Source organism: Lynx canadensis, chromosome A2, assembly GCF_007474595.2.
Source record: "Lynx canadensis isolate LIC74 chromosome A2, mLynCan4.pri.v2, whole genome shotgun sequence".
In the NCBI taxonomy this organism is placed as follows: domain Eukaryota; kingdom Metazoa; phylum Chordata; class Mammalia; order Carnivora; family Felidae; genus Lynx; species Lynx canadensis.
In genome coordinates, this window is record NC_044304.2 from 76,076,717 (window position 1) to 76,095,946 (window position 19,230).

The 19,230-nt window shown below is 44.1% G+C and overlaps 1 protein-coding gene across 1 annotated transcript in view; it reads left to right on the forward strand.

The window, feature by feature from the left end:
* Positions 1–244: 244 nt before the first annotated feature.
* The window catches only part of LAMB4 (laminin subunit beta 4), a 99,717-nt gene continuing 80,731 nt past the window's right edge, over positions 245–19,230 (forward strand). The window contains exons 1-9 of the mRNA XM_030307756.1: positions 245–278; positions 5,393–5,550; positions 8,938–9,073; positions 11,507–11,580; positions 12,702–12,890; positions 14,341–14,404; positions 14,529–14,743; positions 15,772–15,892; positions 16,973–17,161. Coding sequence (XP_030163616.1) covers positions 245–278; positions 5,393–5,550; positions 8,938–9,073; positions 11,507–11,580; positions 12,702–12,890; positions 14,341–14,404; positions 14,529–14,743; positions 15,772–15,892; positions 16,973–17,161 — 1,180 coding nt within the window. The remainder of the gene's footprint in view (positions 279–5,392; positions 5,551–8,937; positions 9,074–11,506; positions 11,581–12,701; positions 12,891–14,340; positions 14,405–14,528; positions 14,744–15,771; positions 15,893–16,972; positions 17,162–19,230) is intronic.

Below are 19,230 nucleotides of genomic sequence, written 5' to 3' on the forward strand. Positions count from 1 at the left end.
TCATACAAACTATTGCTTTCTCTGATTTCAAAAAATGGCAAATATTGGTAAAAATTTTGTATACACTCTTATTTTGAAGGAATTGGGCACTGTAGATACTTTGTGTCTTCTTACTCAAGAATCATCAGACAAATTTTCAAATCATTGAAAATCGATGGCAATTATTGATTCTATCAGTGGCTGACTTTCACCTCCTTTTTTTTTTACCTAGAAAAATTGAATTTAATCATTTCCTGACAGAAGGATGCAATTTCTACTGACCTTTCTTTTACACCTGGGTGAGTATTAGTCGTCAAAATCCATGTTCCGCTTGTATTGAATTGCTCTGAAATATTCAGTAAAAATATTTTAAAACCTATCCACCTCTTTTTTTCTGTACTATTATATATTTTCATGGCTTTTGTGCTGTATCATTGTGTCAAGCGACTAGACATGTCAACTCCCACATATTTTTAAAAAAAAATTTTTTTTTCAACGTTTATTTATTTTTGGGACAGAGAGAGACAGAGCATGAACGGGGGAGGGGCAGAGAGAGAGGGAGACACAGAATCGGAAACAGGCTCCAGGCTCTGAGCCATCAGCCCAGAGCCCGATGCGGGGCTCGAACTCCCGGACCGCGAGATCGTGACCTGGGTGAAGTCGGACGCTTAACCGACTGCGCCACCCAGGCACCCCACTCCCACATGTTTACTATCCACACATAGCTGTTTCGATCCTCTCTCGTGGAATATAGTATTATCAGCAGATAATTAAGTAAATTTACTAAAGAAAGTAGACATGGTTTCAGATTCTTAATTTAAAAACATAATGCATTTTAATTTCTTTTTAATTTTTTTAATGTTTATTTTTAAGAGGGAGAGAGACACTGAGAGTGTGAGTTGGGGAGGGGCAGAGAGAGAGGGAGACACAGAATCCAAAGCAGGCTCCAGGCTCTGAGCTGTCAGCACAGAGCCTGACACGGGGCTCGAACCCATAAACCACGAGATCACGAGCTGAGCCGAAGTTGATGCTCAACCGACTGAGCCACCAAGGTGCCCCAATGCATTTTAATTTTTAAGCATAAATCTGTTTTGAATGTAGCACTTGTCCCAGTAACAAGACACAATTGCTTGTGAAGAATTTACAGGCAAAATTCCCTCTGACTAAGCAGCGGCTCTTTGCTAAACCTCCATGCGTCTGCTGTCTTTAATAAGCTGAGAATAATTTACATTAGTCATCGAGAGGATGTTTCCAACAATTACTCTCTTTGATCCTGACTTTTCAATAACCGCCCTGCTTCTGGTTCCTAAGTACTAACTAAATTGCTTAGAATCTTCTCTTCAAAGATTCATGCTGAGTTTCTTCATGGCAGCAAACTTTAAGAATCTCATTTTCTAATTTTGCAATTCCCAAGCCCTGAGGCAATCTCCCCGTTAGATTTGCTGGTGATGGACAAAAGAAGAATACCTCGAAATAGAAAATGCTCATTTGTTCTCTGCTGAAAATTCTCTGCCACCGAGAGGTGAGCCGCAAGCCAGTGGGAGCAGAGACTGGTGACACTGCGTCCCCCAGGACAATGAAGCTTAGATCTGGCCTCAGATGGCCAGAGAAGAGTTGTTGCAATCTATATCTGCCTCGGATGCTCTCTTTGGAACTAAACTAGTGTTCAAAATCAGAAGCAGCTACTGAAAATCGCTGAATCTCCGTTAGGATAACTTCCTCACATTTTGCCAAAATTCTAAACCATTGCACAGTGGCTCAGAGATTCCCTCCTCATTCAGGAGACCCTTCTCTCAGGATGAAAGAGCTTCAAAACTAAATTCACCTGGACAGAACAAAGTCCTCACTGCAGTAGATCCTGAGTTTCTAAATGTAAACTTACTCTGATCTAGCCCAAATCTCTAGGGTCGCCTATGGTCAAACTACCACATCATGGTTACCATAATATATTACCATATATGGTTAATCCCGTATCATCGGTTGAACATTTTCTGGTTTGTAGTTCAACCATAGACATTTATATGAAAACTGGAACCTATTGAAACACTTTGTCTTGCATTCTGACTAAGGAAGGTTAGGGAAAAGAATCCTAAAATGTGCATTGGCCCCAGATTTTGGGAACTGGACACGAAGTACAAACCTTATCTAACATTCATTCTTTGTAAGTTTTCTTGCCCTTAATAAATAATGTGTGTTTGTGCATGTGTGTATATATGTGTGTTTATAGCCTCTAGAACTCTGAAGTGATCTCTAAAGTCTATGAAAACATCTCCTGTGTTTAAGAACATGAGAACGATATGCCAAGTTAGAGATTATATAATAATGGTTATTTCTACAAAATGATCCCTCACTTTACAGAACATTTGCTGTACCTTTTCTTTAAATGACCAGGTCTCCTAAGTTGGTGTTTACTAAGATCATATCTTCAAGTTGTATGTCGTCTTTGAAGAATGCATTGATTCTCTAAAGACACAAGCATCTTTATTTTCTGAACCAATTCCAACTTGTTGCTGATGTGATAATCTGGCAGTTGAAAACTTCAACCCAGGAAGGGTGCTGCTAAGGCTATCTGTGTTCAGGCATGAAGCTTTAACTGCTTAGGTTTCCAGCCACTTTGGGCCAAGTATTTGAGCCCGGAAATTCATATTTGCATTTAGAAAATTACATGAATAATAGTTCAATTTCCCTAAGTCCTGGGATACTTTTATTTCTGAAAAGTACACATCTGATCAAAACAAGTTAGGCCAAGTCGGGTTATAAAAACATGTTAGATCTCTAAGGCAGCAATTCCAATAAAAGAATTCAGGATGGAACTTGTCTAGAAGAATAAATCCCTGGAAGGGAAGTCTTAGCTAATCCACACATAGCATTAGCAGAGATTTTTATACCTGACTTGTTTTAAAAAGCCTCCGCCTACAGGAGCCCAAATTTCTGATTAGTTATTTATCTTACAGGTCAAGTCTAGGAAATAAAAGGAGATCTGGGCTTGGATTGTTGGGTGAATAAAAGGAAAAATCCATGTGAAGCAACTAGGACCATTTATTATACAATGAAATGAAAGTGTAGATGGAGCTCACTTTCATCACATATCTGTCTTCAAGGAGAAAGCAGAGCTGTCCCTTTGTTCTGGAATGATGGTAATTTTGCAATGAGAGTGAAGACCGAAAATTCCTTGTCCAAACAGGTATTTGGCAACCTGCGTAGAAGGAGACATTACGTATCATATTCTTAGCTGTAGAGCTATGATCTGTTAATGCCTGATGATAATCACAAAATGACCAGATGAATAGAATAGTTCACGTGGGGACTGTGCACATAAGAGAAAAAACATTACTTTTCAGTGGCTTATGGTTTTGGAGGGCACGCTGAAGGAAAGAGATCCATTAAATGTGAAAGAAGACCACAAAAAATTCTTAGAGTTTTACAATTGAGAAAGCTGGAGAAAAACAAGCTTCTTCCACAGTTGGGAGTAATTTTCCATCTTCTGCCCATCCCCCTCACTCCTGTCTGCTGGAATCCGCTGTGCTTGGCATAAGTCTTCATGTCTCAAGGGTAAAGTATATAAGAACAGGTAGAGCGGGCTGTGTGTGTGTGTGTGAGATGTTGGTGGGGGATTTACTTGGTTCACCATCTAGAGGCCGATGGGGTAATTTTGAAGGGACAGAGGAATATTTGGGTTGTTCATTTTTTATTTTGAGATTACTGCAGGTTCTCATGTAGTTGTAGGAAATAATACAGAGAGATTCCCGTATACCTTTCACCCAGTTTCCCTGGATGGTAACATCTTGCATGACAATAGTGTAGTATCCCAATCAGGAAACTGACATTGTTATAGTCCTTGACCTTCTTCGGATTGCACCAGTTTTACATGCACGTGTGTGTGTGTGTGTGTTTAATTCTATACAATTTTATTCATGTGGTCATCATCAAAATTAAGATCCTGAACAGCTCCATTACCCTCCAGGAGCCCTACTACTACCCTTTTATATCCACACCTTCATCCCTACCTCCTAATCCCTAACAGCCACAAATCTCTTCTCCATTTCTAAAATTTTGTCATTCAAGAAATGGGGTCATGTAGTGTATAACCATTTAAGATTGATTTTTTTCTGGGCTCCTGGGTGGCTCAGTTGGTTAAGCATCTGACTTAAGCTCAAGTCATGATCTTGTGGTCCATGAATTCGAGCCCCGCATTGGGGTCTGTGCTTTCAGATTCTGTGTCTCCCTCTCTCTCTGTCCCTCCTCTGCTTGCACTCTGTCTCTCTGTGTCTTTGTCTCTCTCCCTCTTTCTCTCTCTCTCAAAAATAAATAAAACATTTAAAAAATTTTAAAGATTGGGTTTTTTCCATTCAGTGTAATTCACAAGGTTTTAATTTTGATGAGGTCCAATTTACCAATTTTTCCCTTTTGTGGATCATGTTCTTGTTGTTAATCCTGAAATTCTTCACCCCGTCCAAAGTCTCAAAGACTTTCTCCTATGTGTTATAAGAGTTTTATAGCTTTACAGTTTCATATTTTACATTGAAGTCCATGACCCATTTTGTGTTAATATTTGTATAAGGTGTGAGGTTTTGGTTATAGTTCATTTTTTTGTCTATGGATTTCCAGTTACTTGAAAGGCTAACCTTTCTCCATGGACCTGCCTTTGCACCTCAGAATGAGTTGGGCATATTTGTGTGGGTCTGGGACTCCCGAGGGGGCACGATCTGTTCCGTGGTGAATCTGAACCCAACAATCCAGGTTTTAAAGGAAGTCAATTGAATCTATGTGTTTTAAGAGAAAGTTATTTCCCAAGGATTTCTTAAATTCTCCAGTTGAGTTTGTACTGGTTAGAACAATAGGTAGAAGAGGCCACACTGAGATTTTCTTTCCTCAGGTCTGTGCATTGGTCTTTGTTATTTGCCCTAAGATGACACATAGAGAATTTCTAGTATATGGGGCTATCTTGGATCAGGCTTCCTAGATGCAGAGCCTGATGCATGGATTTGTGTTATTGAAGGAGGGCTCTGAGCAGTAAGAGACTAAGGAAAGTGGAGACAGGATGTGGTCCCAGCTAGAGTCTGGCTTCAATCTCCCCCCCCAATCCAAAATGTTCTGAGCATAAATTGCACCACACAGTTGATCCCAGTCTGATGTAATGGTGCCACAGCCTTTTGAACTGTGTCCCCATCAGTCACTGGCTATGGACTGGCCCAGGTGGGGACGTGAACACAGAAGGTATCACCTCCCAGGCTGAGAGATTTCCATTAGGCCAAGGGCACCAACAGCATCCACAACTAGATGGTCTTAATGATCAAGAAAACTGGCTTTAAAAATAAATGGGCTATTAACTTCCCAACTTAACCAGTTGCTTCTTTAAGCCTTCTGCTACCCTTAGACTGCCTTCTAAGTAGCTGTGTCTGTTATGTTCAAGGGTTGCTCAGTTTCACGAAAGCCCAAGATAAATGCCACAGGAGCGCCTGTCATCCTACCACTGGCGATCTCCTGGTGGGTCGCAGCGCACAGCTCACGGCTTCTTCTACCTGCGGGCTGGATGGAGCCCAGAAATACTGCATCCTCAGCTACCTTGAGGTGGGTTGGTCCTTTGTTTATTTGTTGGGACATTATTGAGTCGATGACATAGATTTTTCCAAGCATGGCGGGGGCCAGCCATGCAACATAAAAGGAGGACACATCACTCTTTCCTGAATATCAGAGGCACAGGTGATTCAATTCCTAGTCCAAGAAACCTTGATTAATCAGAAAATAGGGAAGATCTGCCACATCTGTTTCTTGTTAGCTTTAGAATTGGTTCCGTCTTCGAAGGGAAGTAGTCTAAGATGTACTATTCTACTTAGCCACAGGAGGAACTCGCAGGGAGCGAATTCAATTGACCCAGCAGTGAAGAGGGACGATCCCTCAGGGTCTCAAGGCCATTATACTGAATGTGGGTTCTCACTGTCCTGCGTTAGGTGGGGGGTAGGGGGGGTGTGAACTTTGAATTGATTGCATGCCAGCCTCATAAAGCCACTTGGAAATTGTCTTGTCTAAAAGCCGTAAGATCCCAGTGTCAACAGATTTGGGGGCCTTTTTTCTTTCCCTTAAAGACCAGTTTTAGAAAAAGATCAGCTGCTTTATAGTTTTTTTCTTCTCCATGCTCGGGGACCCAAACAAGCATCCAAGGTCATCTGAGTATCATACCTGCTGAAAAGCCCAAGGCAATCACGTCAACCCCTTAAATGAGAGGATGTGCAGGCGGGAAGTTGGACGGAAGCCCGATGTTAGAGGCCCAGGCTTTTCCACGTATTGTTCATTTAAAGCAACTCCTCGAGGTCTCTGGGAAATGCTTTGGATTCTAATTGGTTTCTAGTAAAAGAGGATGATTATAAATAAGTGAAGACAATACCTGAGGGCTTAGCACTGTTCTAAGTTTGGGAAGTACTTGTGTAAGAAAGCAACTTCTCTGTGTGTGCGAGGAAATGACACTGTAGACATTTTGTTCAACTCTAGGCCAGGTGGGATGTGGCATCCTACAAGTGACTTTCCAATTCCGGGTCCTCTGGACAAAGAAATGGTTCTCAACTCTAATATTAGATACTTTCCAACACTGGCATTACCCTTCTAGTTCTTAAACCACTGACATTTGCGTACTGTTGTCCCAGCCAACTTATGACCTACTCTGGCAATGATTAGGAGTTAATATTCCTGTCTTCACCACCCAAAATAGAAGTAAGTCAAACTTCAAGGTTTCTTTTGTCTCAAGAATCCCAGAAATCTTAAACTCATAGACCTGGGGGAAAAAAATCTCAAGATATCTTCAGGCTGACAAAGTGTTACAGGTAGGGCTGTAAGTCTCGGTCTACTTAAACATTTGCGTGTCATGAAGGAGGACTTGTTTCCCCATGATCATCTAAAAAATTGCTACCAAGCAACACATTCTCCTCGGAAGCTTCAAATCAACATTGACCCGTAGTGTTACCCAAGTTGGGACTTCCACATCTCGTCATTACAACCAAACATCCCCAATCAGGCTCTCCAAAGACTATGCTTCTAAGATATTGACAGTAAAGCATTTCCCCCAGTAATTTCCATAGTAATACTGGACATCTTTTGAAGGCTTGACACCTTTTGGTGGAATCGTAAAGCTTCTGCTGCTCTTTTATGGGCAAGTCTGGGGCAAGCCTCCCCATATGCAGAACAGATCTCACTTCCATTGCTCCTTAATTTTGAAAGGGCATTTTTTTTTTCGGGTATAAGACTTATGGTGGCCAGTGATTCTAAAAAGATTATATGGATCTCTTGAAAGGCTGGTCTACTTTGACAGACTCTAGCTGAAATAGTCCTCAAAATCACCATGCATTCGTTTGGCAAATTTTACCCAGCCTCTACAATGTGTGAGACACTGTTCTAGGTCAGGAGGATATGGCCTTATACAAAACAAAGTCCCATGGGGCACCTGGGTGGCTCCATTGGTTGGATGGCCGACTTCAGCTCCAGTCATGATCTCATAGCTCGCGCGTTTGAGCCCCCCCATCGGGCTCTGTACTGACAGCTCAGAGCCTGGAGCCTGCTTCAGATTCTGTGTCTCCCTCTCTCTCTGCCCCTGCCCTGCTCATGCTCTGTCTCTGTCTCTCAAAAATAAATAAACGTTAAGAAAAGATTTTAAAAAAACAACAAAGTCCCACCCTCATTGGACTTAAATTCTAATGATGGAGACAGACAATAAGCCAACAACTATATAATATAGTCTCAAGTGGTGATAACAGCTTACAAGATATTATAAAGCAGGGTAAGGCATAGAGAGTGGTAGAGGCCATAAGGAGGTGGTGATATTTTAAGTAGAAGTCTGAGAGGATGGCCTTTAAACAGAGACCCAGAAGAAGGGAAGGAGCAAGAGATAGGAATATTTGAGGGTTGGAGGAGAGGGGAGCAGAGAATAACTCGTGTCAAGATGGCAAGGCAATAGAGTTCCCGGTGAACTCAGGGAAGAGCAAGGAGTGAGTGTAGCTAGAATTGAGTGAATCAAGGGAAGACTTGTGGAAGGAAAGGCAAAGAGATGGTCCTGGTCAGGTTGTATAGCCCTTGTAAGCAACGATCCGGATGTCAAATCTGTTTGCTGAACACCTACCGGCGCATCTGTTATAGTCAACTTCCAGTATGGAGGATTATAATAAACAGTCCCCACTTCCTGGAAGTTTTGCAAAAATGCTCCTCCAGGGTCCTGCAAGTAGTAGTAGCCAGGAACAATTGTGCAAGCCATTGGAAGTCCTTTGGGAGTCTTTGGGGATTTCCTTGGGGGCTTTAAGTAAGTACGGCCACAAATGGGTGCATTAAATTAGGCAAACTCAAAGGCCACTCTTGGCTGTTGCAAACTTGGAAAGTCCATTCCAAGTAAAGTAATTCCAATTCACTAATAAGACCTTCCGGTCTGGAAGACGAGAGGGCAGGCCTCTCTGTTACGAGTATAATGAGAATCTTTTACAACATCCACATGGCGGTGATGGAGAGGTTTTGGTCATGGAACTTTTTCTACCAAAAACTATGTCTGAGAGAGAAAAAAAAAGGATGGTTACAGATAACCTGGTGGCCGAGTGTTGCATTAGTTTCTTGCCAAATATTTGTTTTTGACTACAGAAAGTAATCCCTACTCGAAGAACGTATCCTGATTACTTCTCTACGGTTTAACATAAACTCCAGGTCATGTGCCTCTTGTGCAAGACAAAAATTAGTTCCGCATAAGTTTGCATTTTTGCCCCCAATGTAAAAATTCATAAAATTTCTAGGTCCTAATTCTTATTTTGTCTGTTATTGTATTTAAGCACCTATTGATGGAAAATTTGATGTCCTGTTATTTCCTCTGCTTTTTATTTTTAGCCAGATTGAAAGACAAATATAGTAAGTACAGCTTGTTTTCAAATTGATATCAACAATAAGTAATTATGGGTCTTTATTTTTTACTGAAATGATGGTCTTTTCCAGGGGGAACAAAAATGTTTCATCTGTGACTCCAGATTTCCCTATGACCCATATACGCAATCCCAGAGCCACACCATTGAGAACGTTATTACAAGTTTTGAACCAGGGAGAGACAAGAAATGGTGGCAATCTGAAAACGGTATGACTGAGTTCCTTTCCAGATTATCCATTTCTTTACGTTTTTAATCCAATATCTTTCTGTACGATCTCAACAATTTCACAGCAAGGAGTTATACTGGAATGGAAAAGTATCCCCTAGCACTGTTAAAGCCTGTATAAGAACAAACTTTATTTTCATTTCAGGAGAGATTATTTTCCTTCAGAGAAATCCAAGTGTATTTTAAGCACATAACTCTGAAAGCTTCACGCATTAACCCTAATATGAAACACACTCCTGTAAATGGAATTAACACTGCCAGGGGAAATCTGAGAGTTCCCACCCTGTACTTTGTCCCTCGGCAACACATTCAGGAGAGAGGAAAAGAGCATTTCATTTCTTGCTGCAAGCCAAATATTTTAATATAAAAATTGAATTGAAAGGATAGTTGGCTACTGGCTGATGTTCTTTTCTGCCTGGATTTATGCCCTTCTCTGCTCATGAACAATTGTGATTTTGAAACTCGCATTGGCCCTGACCATCCATATTTCCTAGGTGCCCTGATCAGGTCCCAACTGGGGATGCCTCACGTCCAAACTCAGGCGTGGGCCTTACGTGCTTGAATGAATGTAGGCTGACTCACCCATGACAGCTCCCCTTCAGCACCAATCTGGAACCCTCACCCCACAAGATGATTCCCTTTGTTTCATCTCTATATGTTGTACCTGGGCTACAATCCCTCTATTCTCTTCAGATGCCTAAACCTATTTCCCTCAGGGGGTCCTAGACCATTAGGGGAGTGTGGGAATAGTCAGAATATATAGGATCGTAACATATAAGGCAAGCAGAATATGAGGCTATTTTCCTATGCCTTCCATTGGACAAGCATGATTGGTGTGTCTACTAAAATGCCAATTCATGTTGGATCCTAATCCTGAATCTCTAGTTGGGCCCTCCTTAGTGCATGCATGTGATGCCTTTGCAGGAGTCACCTGCCTTCGCTCAGGCCATTTTTGCTTAGTGGCAGTTTTAACCCACATGTCCAGCATTTGCTGCACATAGCCTCACAGGAGCGCCCCTCCACCAAAGCGGATCGCATAAAACAAGGGTTCTCAGCCAAGAACTTTTGAGAGGGGAAAGGCGATCTCCTTTCCAGAAAGGGTGAGGGACCCTTGACCCAGAGCCAGGAATGGGGCTGCCCTCTCAGCGGCGAACCCTCCCAAGTGATGCACCCACAAATAAAACTGCCTCCAGTTCATGCAGCCCGGTTACTGACTGCTCTCAGAGCTGCTGTCCAGTACGGGAGGGAGCCCAATGCCACATGCGCTACCGGGCACTTAAAACACGGCTAGCCCACACTGAGATGTGACATCAGTATAAAACCATTCCAGGTTTCTAAGACTTACTTTGGAAAAAAATTAAGCATTGGTAGTAGCAAAATAAAACATTATTATTTTTTTTTAATATTGAGTACATGTTGAAATGAGATGGTTTTTGGTATATGGGGTTAAAAATATTAAAAGTCATTTCACCTGCTTGCTTTTAAATGTGGCTGCTAGGGTTGATGGGGGGTGGGAGGGAGGGGAGGGTGGGTGATGGGTATTGAGGAGGGCACCTTTTGGGATGAGCACTGGGTGTTGTATGGAAACCAATTTGTCAATAAATTTCATAAAAAAAACAAAAAACAAACAAACAAACAAACAAAAATTTATATTAAATAAAAAAAAATAATAAAAAATAAAAATAAAAAAAAAATAAATGTGGCTGCTAGGAAATTTGAAATGACACAGGTGGCTCGTATTCTGTTCTTATGGGACAGTGCCGCTCTAGAGCGATAGGGGCTTCCTCGTGTCCAGCTGGGGGCCGGTCTTCCACATCCAGGCTGGAGGTGAATGGCAGCTAACTCTCTCAGGATAGGACTTTCTTCTCCTCAGCCCCAGAGGAGCTGCAGATTCTCACTCCCAGGGGAATATTCCAGGCTGTGTCTTACACTAAGTGACAATAGAACTAGTCCAAGTGGTTATCAAGCAGATGCTGGAAGAAAAGGATGCTTCGATGTTCACCATGCACCGGTTTCCCAGCGCACCTTTACGCACGTGCGCAGTCAGGTTGTGAGTTCAAGGAAATGAGCTCCCTCCCCGCCAAGTGGTGGCACTTGCTGCTTAGGACCTATGGGAAGTGGGCGAACTTCCTTGGTGGTAGGTAACACTGCCACACAGTGGCCGTGTGCACCGCCACCATAACGTGCATGTGGGCACAGTCTGAGTAAAACCTGTACTGCTCTCAAATAGACCTTCTCCTGGGTGTGCAGTGTTCTGGGAAACCACTGTAAAAGACTAGGAAAGAGTGTTGCTCCCCAGCCATGAAATTTCACACGTTTTTATTTTTTACAGACAAGCCACAGTGAAGGATTAAATAGGGGTAAATAGGGGTCTCTCAAAATCACTGATTCCTTCTTTCTGGATTTTTCTTCAGGTCTTGATCATGTCAGCATCAGATTGGACCTAGAGGCGTTATTTCAGTTCAGCCACCTTATTCTGACTTTTAAGGTACAGATGTGTGGGCTTGTCACCCCTTTTATCTACCTACCAAGTGCTGGGCTTACCCGGGATTTCACTTCCTTGCTTCTGGGTAGAGCACAAAATCTCTACTCGAACTTTGTGCAGAATTTGACTCTTTGTTCCTGAGTGGAAAACAAAACAAGTGAAAACTCTACTGCTCATTAATTAATAACTTATATGGTTAACAGAAAAAAGGAAGGGAGGGAGGGAGGGAGGGAGGAAGGAAGGAAGGAAGGAAGGAAGGAAGGAAGGAAGGAAGGAAATCGTACAAGATACAGCAAAGAGGAAAATTCCAAACCCTAGGGCGAGAGGGACCACAAGAGCTAGAAAAATGATTTTCAGGAGAAAAAAAAAAAGCAGAAACTGGACATTATTTTGGGAAACATGGAAAGATTGTGATCAAAAGAAGCAGAAAAATGAAAGGGTCTTTACTAAGGATAGTTAGATGCCAGAGAAATCCTGTCCTGTAGTCATTCTCAAATATTTCATCAAAATTCTAATTTTGTTGTCAGCCCGGAAGCTGAGTTACAGTAAAAAAATAAATAAAATTAAAAATTAAAAAATACCCACAAGTCTTTGGCCTCAAAGAGCTCACAGTCTAGTCAAGGATACAAACATATATAGAAATTTAAAATCATAATACAAAATTGTCAGTGCGGGAACCGACATACAATCACAATGCTGATAGTTTCCTTGATGAGGCTAACGCTGCTGTAAGAAATCAGAATAAGCTTCACGGTAGATTCTGGAGGATGTATAAGAGTTTGCCAGAGAAAAGGGTTCTTCTAGTCAAAGAAAACCACATACAAATCGCTGTAACATATCAGTTACACTGACTTTTTAAAAAATTGCTATGCTCTCCTTTGATGAATAATTCACACAGCCCATACACAGTTTTCAAATGGAACCAGATTCGAGGCAAAGTATGTGCTCGTGACTGCTCGCCCCCCGATTGGAAAGAGATTTCTGTGTGTTCATTGCATAACGGATTTCAAGAGATACAAATAAAGTTTGAAAAACTGAGATTTGGGAATACAAATATTCAGTCTGCAGTGGATAATGAAATCTGCCTTTGCGAAGCATTACAAGTTTCCCTCCCGTTTTCCTAGACTTTTCGGCCTGCTGCAATGTTAGTCGAATGTTCCACAGACTATGGACACACCTGGAAAGTGCTCAAATATTTTGCAAAAGACTGTGCTGCTTCCTTTCCCAATATCACTTCGCGCCAGGCCCAGGGAGTGGGAGACCTTGTCTGTGACTCCAAATATTCGGATATTGAACCCTCATCTGGTGGAGAGGTAGCATTTCCTTTCTTGGATTTCTCAGATAGAGGTTACACCATTTTTTTTTCTAATGCGGTTCATTTAAATGAAAACAATTTAGGGGCGCCTGGGTGGCGCAGTCGGTTAAGCGTCCGACTTCAGCCAGGTCACGATCTCGCGGTCCGTGAGTTCGAGCCCCGCGTCGGGCTCTGGGCTGATGGCTCGGAGCCTGGAGCCTGTTTCCGATTCTGTGTCTCCCTCTCTCTCTGCCCCTCCCCCGTTCATGCTCTGTCTCGCTCTGTCCCAAAAATAAATAAACGTTGAAAAAAAAAATTTAAAAAAAAAAAATAAATGAAAACAATTTAGGTAGTGTTTACTGAAATATAACTTGAGTTCTGTTGCTTTTGTTTTAGAGAAAGAGAGCGTGAGCAGGAGAAAGGGGTGGGGGGGGGGGAGAGAGAGAGAGAGAGAGAGAGAGAGAGAGAGAGAGAGAGAGAGAGAGAGGAGAGACAGAATTTCAAGCAGGCTCCACACTCAGCACAGAGTCCGACATGGGGCTCAATCCCACGACCCTGGGATGATGACCTGAGCCGAAGTCAAGAGTCAGACGCTCAACTGATTGAGCCACCCATGGGCCTTTAGCTGTTGGTTTTTAAAGCATGAACATGTTTAAATTGAAGTGAGTCCTGAATTAATTTCAAACGCAGATAAATAGTAAGCATCTTACAAGCAATACTCCTGCATGAGAGATTACATCACCTGCTGAGGGTGAGTGGGGATTAAGACCCAGGCTGGGCACTAGGACACAGGACACCCAGAGGAAGGAGCATCTGTTTCTAGCCCTTGCTACATAGCTGTGTTATCTCATGCTCTGTAAACCACCACCCAGGCGGGATCTGCCAGGACCTTCCTCTGAGCAAAGCGGGTGACAGGCAGAAGGGCAGGGTAGGAGCGGGGTTGGGAGGTATGACTCCTATCAGGCAGAGTGAAAGGGTTGGTGGCAGAAGGTGTCTCTGGAATCCCCGGCCAGATCCAGTTGATGACCTACTGAATTGTGACCCCGTCCCTCCCTCCCAGCCCCAGTGCTATCACCTACATGGACCACGGGGGCATAAAGAACCAGAATGACTAAGACGTTTGATTCATTTCCATGTTGGCCCTTTTATTCACAAGAGAACCCAAATAATAATCTGTATCCTACGCCAGCTGGGAGGCAATGGCTCAGCCTTTTCGTGAGGTCAGGATCTCTTCTTTAAGAGTATATTCTTTAAGAGTTACTCTTTAAGAGTAACAGGGCACCCAGGTGGCTCCGTTGGTCGAGCATCCAACTTTTGATTTCAGCTCAGGTCTTGATCACAGGTCATGAGTTCGGGCCCTCTGTTGGGCTCCATGCTGGGTGTGAAGCCTACTTAAAAAAAAAAAAAAGTATATTTCACAGTGCTGTTTTGGGTGAAATGCTATACATTTACCTGCATTTGTTTTGCAGGTCGTTTTAAAGGTTTTGGATCCCAGGTTTGAAATAGAAAGCCCCTACAGCCCCTACATCCAGGGTATGAGATACTCTCTATTCTTGCACAAATTCTTTTTCTAAAATTCTGTGTTGGGGGCATCCCTTTTCATTGCATGTCCATAGCGCATGAAGTGTGCTTTCCTTTGCTGTTATCATTTCTCCAGACCTTGTGACATTAACAAACCTGAGGATCAACTTCACCAAACTCCACACCCTGGGGGACACCTTGCTTGGAAGGAGGGAAAACGGTTCTCTGGATAACTACTACTATGCTCTGTCCAACATGGTGGTTGGGGGCAGCTGTTTTTGCCACGGCCACGCTAGCGAATGCGGCCCCGTGCAGAAAGTGCGGGGAGACGTTTTCAGCCCTCCTGGAATGGTAAGTCACTGATCGATCCCAGAGGGCAGCTGGCTCTCTTCCCTTTCCTTCGCGGCACTGGTGCCGAACGTGGATCAGAGCCTCTCCATGGGGATCCACAGTTGAAGTGACAGCTCTGTGTTGGGGGAGGGATCATTCAACCCGCAGTTCCCGCGGGCTCTGCCCCAGATGACTCCATGAGCAGCATTTCTCATCTGTGAGCTCAGGGTAGCCCGTCGTGCTCCCTTCTTGTTTATTTGCTTTTTAGGGAATGGAGCTTTAGTGGTAAGGACCCTGTTTCGCATGCATTCTCCCACAAAAAGGTCTCGAAGGTCTCTCGTGTGAGAGAGGGCGTACTCCACGCCGGGGTGTCCGAGGGATGCCTGCCGCTGTAGAAATGGTCACTCCAAGTAGCACTCTTGTGCCGGAAATGGCTGTTCCTGGTGTTGATCTCTTCCATCCCTGGGACGAATCTTAAAAGAGCGATGCGGTGGAAGAAATGCCTGTTTGCGCAGAGTCCTGAGGGTGTGTCTGCTACATAATTTTAAACTATGAGCTACAAGCAGACAAGGCTGGATGCCGGAACTCTGCACCTTCCCTGTCAGCCAGCTCCTATTTCCCTGGAAGTACAAGTTTCTTTGAACTTGGGTATACGGTGCATTTTGTGGACAAACCAAGAGAATCATACGCTTTGCTCCAGGTTCTTTCTGTTTTCCAATTCCCTCTTTCCCTTAACCACCCTTCCCCCCCACTTTCTCTCTCTCTCTCTCTCTCTCTCTCTCTCTCCCTCCCTGTCTTTCCCTCTCTCTGCCCCCCGATCCTGTCTCTCATTGTGTGTTGCCCTGAAACTAGAATTCAGAAATGCCAAAGAAAATGTAGATGGTTCCCGAACATCTTAAACTTTTTCCAAACATGGAAGTTGGTTAAGGAGATAATAGAAGGTAGACAAGGAAAGCTAAGACCCGAAGAGGCACCTGGCGTGGTACTGCCTTTTCCACCTCGAGAACCCCAGCATCCTCAGAGCAAAGCCCTCTTTTCACACCACGCAGGTTCACGGCCAGTGTGTCTGTCAGCACCATACAGATGGCCCGAACTGCGAGAGGTGCAAGGGCTTCTTCCAGGACGTTCCGTGGAGGCCGGCAGCAGGCCTCCAGGACAGCGCGTGCAGAGGTACGTGGGGAAGGTTCTCAGCCTGTGTCCTTAAGCTCGAACAACATCGAGTTCATTTCAGTGGAGCTGTGGGCATCAGAGGCCGCAAACTTGTGGCTCCCAGCTCCAATCGTGGGATATCCTAATGTGTCCCAATACCTCCCATAGAAGAAGTCCAACTTCTCAGACCCTCACACCACAAAAGGCACGTTAATTCACAAAATGAAACCATCCGCGTGTTGTGTGGTCCCTTCCCTGAGGAGGGGCAGAGCCATGTAACGGCAACATCAGTGGGGACTAGATTTGGTACAGAGATCCCTACCCTTTTCCTGAAGAATCACCCATTCCGTGAACGCAGCCTTAAACACATGTCAGAGGATAGGAGAGGTGAGGACTGGGACAAACTTTGACAGGCTATTGTAGCTTTTATAAAATATTTAGACTAATAAGGTAGAGGGTTCTTTGGCAATGCGTTTGCTGCCTCTGAATTTTGAGGAAAGTCCATACAAACTTGTTACTCAGCTTCTTTTCCCAGACTGGGGAAAAATAGGATTGGGACAGTGAGAGGTGAGTGGAAGAGGTCTCTAAAAAACGTCCCATCCAGGGGAGTCCCAGTGTGAGAGACCCAGCAAAACAGAGCCTAAGATTTTGCTGTTTACAGGGAAAACCCAACAAGGCACACAGCACAGACTTCACCGCTAAGACAAACAAAGTTCTCCAAGCAATAAAGCTGCACTCTAGGGCTCCCAGATCACCCAAATGATTTACTTTTGTTTACCTGATTGTAAAAAAGAAAGAAAGAAAGAAAGAAAGAAAGAAAGAAAGAAAGAAAGAAAGAAAGAAAGAAAGAAAGAAAGAAAGATGTGAGCAGAATCAGAGTACTATCATTGTGTGTGTGTGTATATATATACACACACACATATATATACAGAATCAGAGTACTAGAAAGATCCTTCGAAAGCACCTGCTTTAATCCTCATGTACTTGGTATATTTCTAACAAGTCGGCGGAGCACTGGGGCTGCAGTGATTTGTGCCCAAACAGCTGCCTGGTGGTTCCCCAGACCTTGGCCAGCCTCTCCTAACCCCTCTCCTTCCTCAGCTTGTCACTGCAACGGCCACTCGGACCGCTGTCACTTCGACATGACCGCGTACCTGGCGAGCGGCGGCCGCAGCGGGGGCGTGTGCGAGGACTGCCAGCACCACACGGAGGGACAGCACTGTGACCGCTGCAGACCCCTCTTCTACAGGGACCCGCTCAGGGCCATGTCCGATCCTTACGCGTGCATCCGTGAGTCCCCGGCCCCTGGCCTGTCTCTTCCACACGTGTGAGCGAAGGCCGATGGAGAGGTCTCGCTTGGGCTGCAGGCACCCCCCGCCCCCACTCGGTTTAGCAGCATTTAGGGGCCTGGGGGGGGGCAGTCTGAAAAGGCACTCGGTTCTGAGAGCTTTCCTTTCTCACGACAGGCTGGGCCAAATAATCCGGGTCCATCCCGCAGCCCCATGTGGGTGGCCGACACTGGTGAATCAGGAAACTATTCCGGATTCAGCCAGCAGGGGGCGGGTGGTTCAGGAGGTGCTGCAGACACCTGCGTGTCCTGTGGGTCCCCTGGGGGAAGTAGCTGAGCATGGGAGACCCGACTTACCCTGGCCCGCTCCACTTCGGATGTTTCAACTTCGCCACGGTGCCAAAGCAATGGGCATTTAGTAGAAACCTGCTTAGAATTTTGAACTCGGATCTTTTCCCAGGCCAGCCCATACGCAGATGATCCTCTTTCCCAATGCTGGGCCAGGTAGCTAGGGACAGTTCCCAGTCAGACCCCTGGTCAGGAGCCTCAGCAACCCATATGCTTGCAACCATTCTGGGGGCGCCTGGGTGGCTCAGTCGGTTAAGCTTCCAACTTCCGCTCAGGTCGTGATCTCGGAGGGGTCGTGGCTTCGAGCCCCGCGTCCGGCTCTGTGCTGACAGCTCAGGGCCTGGAACGTGCTTCAAAGTCTGTGTTTCCCTCTCTCTCTGCCCCTCCCCCGCTCATACTCTGTCTCTCTCTCTCTCAAAAATAAACATTTGGGGAAAAAAATCACTTAAAAAAACCAACCATTCTGGGCCCATACAACCAGTTTCCACTGTCAGTGCAGTATTCAGGAAATTACACGAGACATTCAACACTTTATTGTAAGACAGGCTGTGTGTAGGAAGATTTTGCCCAACTGTCAGCCAGAATAAGTGTTGTCGGCGTGATTAAGGTAGCCGAGGCTGAGCTGTGATGTTCGGTAGGTTAGATGTATTAAGTATATTTTCGACTTAGGAGATTATCAGCTTCCGATGGGTTTATCAGAGCCTCGCCTTAAGGAGAAGGTCTGTAGTGAAATGGGCTACATTTGACCGGCTGTAGACAATTCATCTTTGCTGAGAAGACACATAAGCTAACGATTACCATCTTTGTTTTAATCTTTAAAAATCTTTCATCTTGTCTTTAATCTCAGCCGTTGAAAATGGAATGTTTTGTGCATATAAAAATAAGAGAGAATACTGTAATAATATGCCCACCAGCAATTTTGTCAAAATGTAATGTCTTACCCCAGGGCAACTTCAGGACCTTAATAACACATGACGGCGATACAGGTGACTCAGGTACCCCACTGTTACCTTCCTTTCTGGGGATAAACTCTCATATAACTGGCAATTACCAGTACAGTGCTGGGTTTTACACTTTTACATGTTCTTGTCTACAAACAACGTATGTTGTCATGTTTTCAAGCTTTACATAGATGATACTACGCTGTATGTATCCTTGATTATTTCACCCAACATTACATTTTTGAGATTTGTCCATATCAGGTAGCTCTAATTCTCCAATTTTAAGATCTATGTGTAATGTCTATATAGAACTCTTTCTTCCTATAGGTATGACAGAATCTATTTGGCCATTTTTCTTTTGATCCCCCAAAAGCATTCTTGTATATGTGGCCTTGTGCAAGTACACAAAACCTCTCCCTAAGAGTCCTACCAAGAAGTGGGACTAATGGATCATGGGGTATGAACTTCTTCCAGTTGATTAGATGGCACCACATTGTTCCCTAAGTGGGGGTACCAGTTAGCACCCACACCAACAGTGGTTGAGTACTCTCATTGCTCTATACCCTGGCCAGCACTTGGTTTTTTCACACTTCGATTTTTGCTGATGAAAACCTGTCTCATAATTATTTAAAATTGAATTTCCCTGGAGGAATGAGACCAGAGTGAGGCAAGGGAATGACCCAGATCCCAACATTTCAGGTAGCACACTCTCTCAGAGTGATGTAAGTGCAAGGTTATCACCTGCCATTTACATTAACCAGACAGTGAGCACCTCCTTAAAT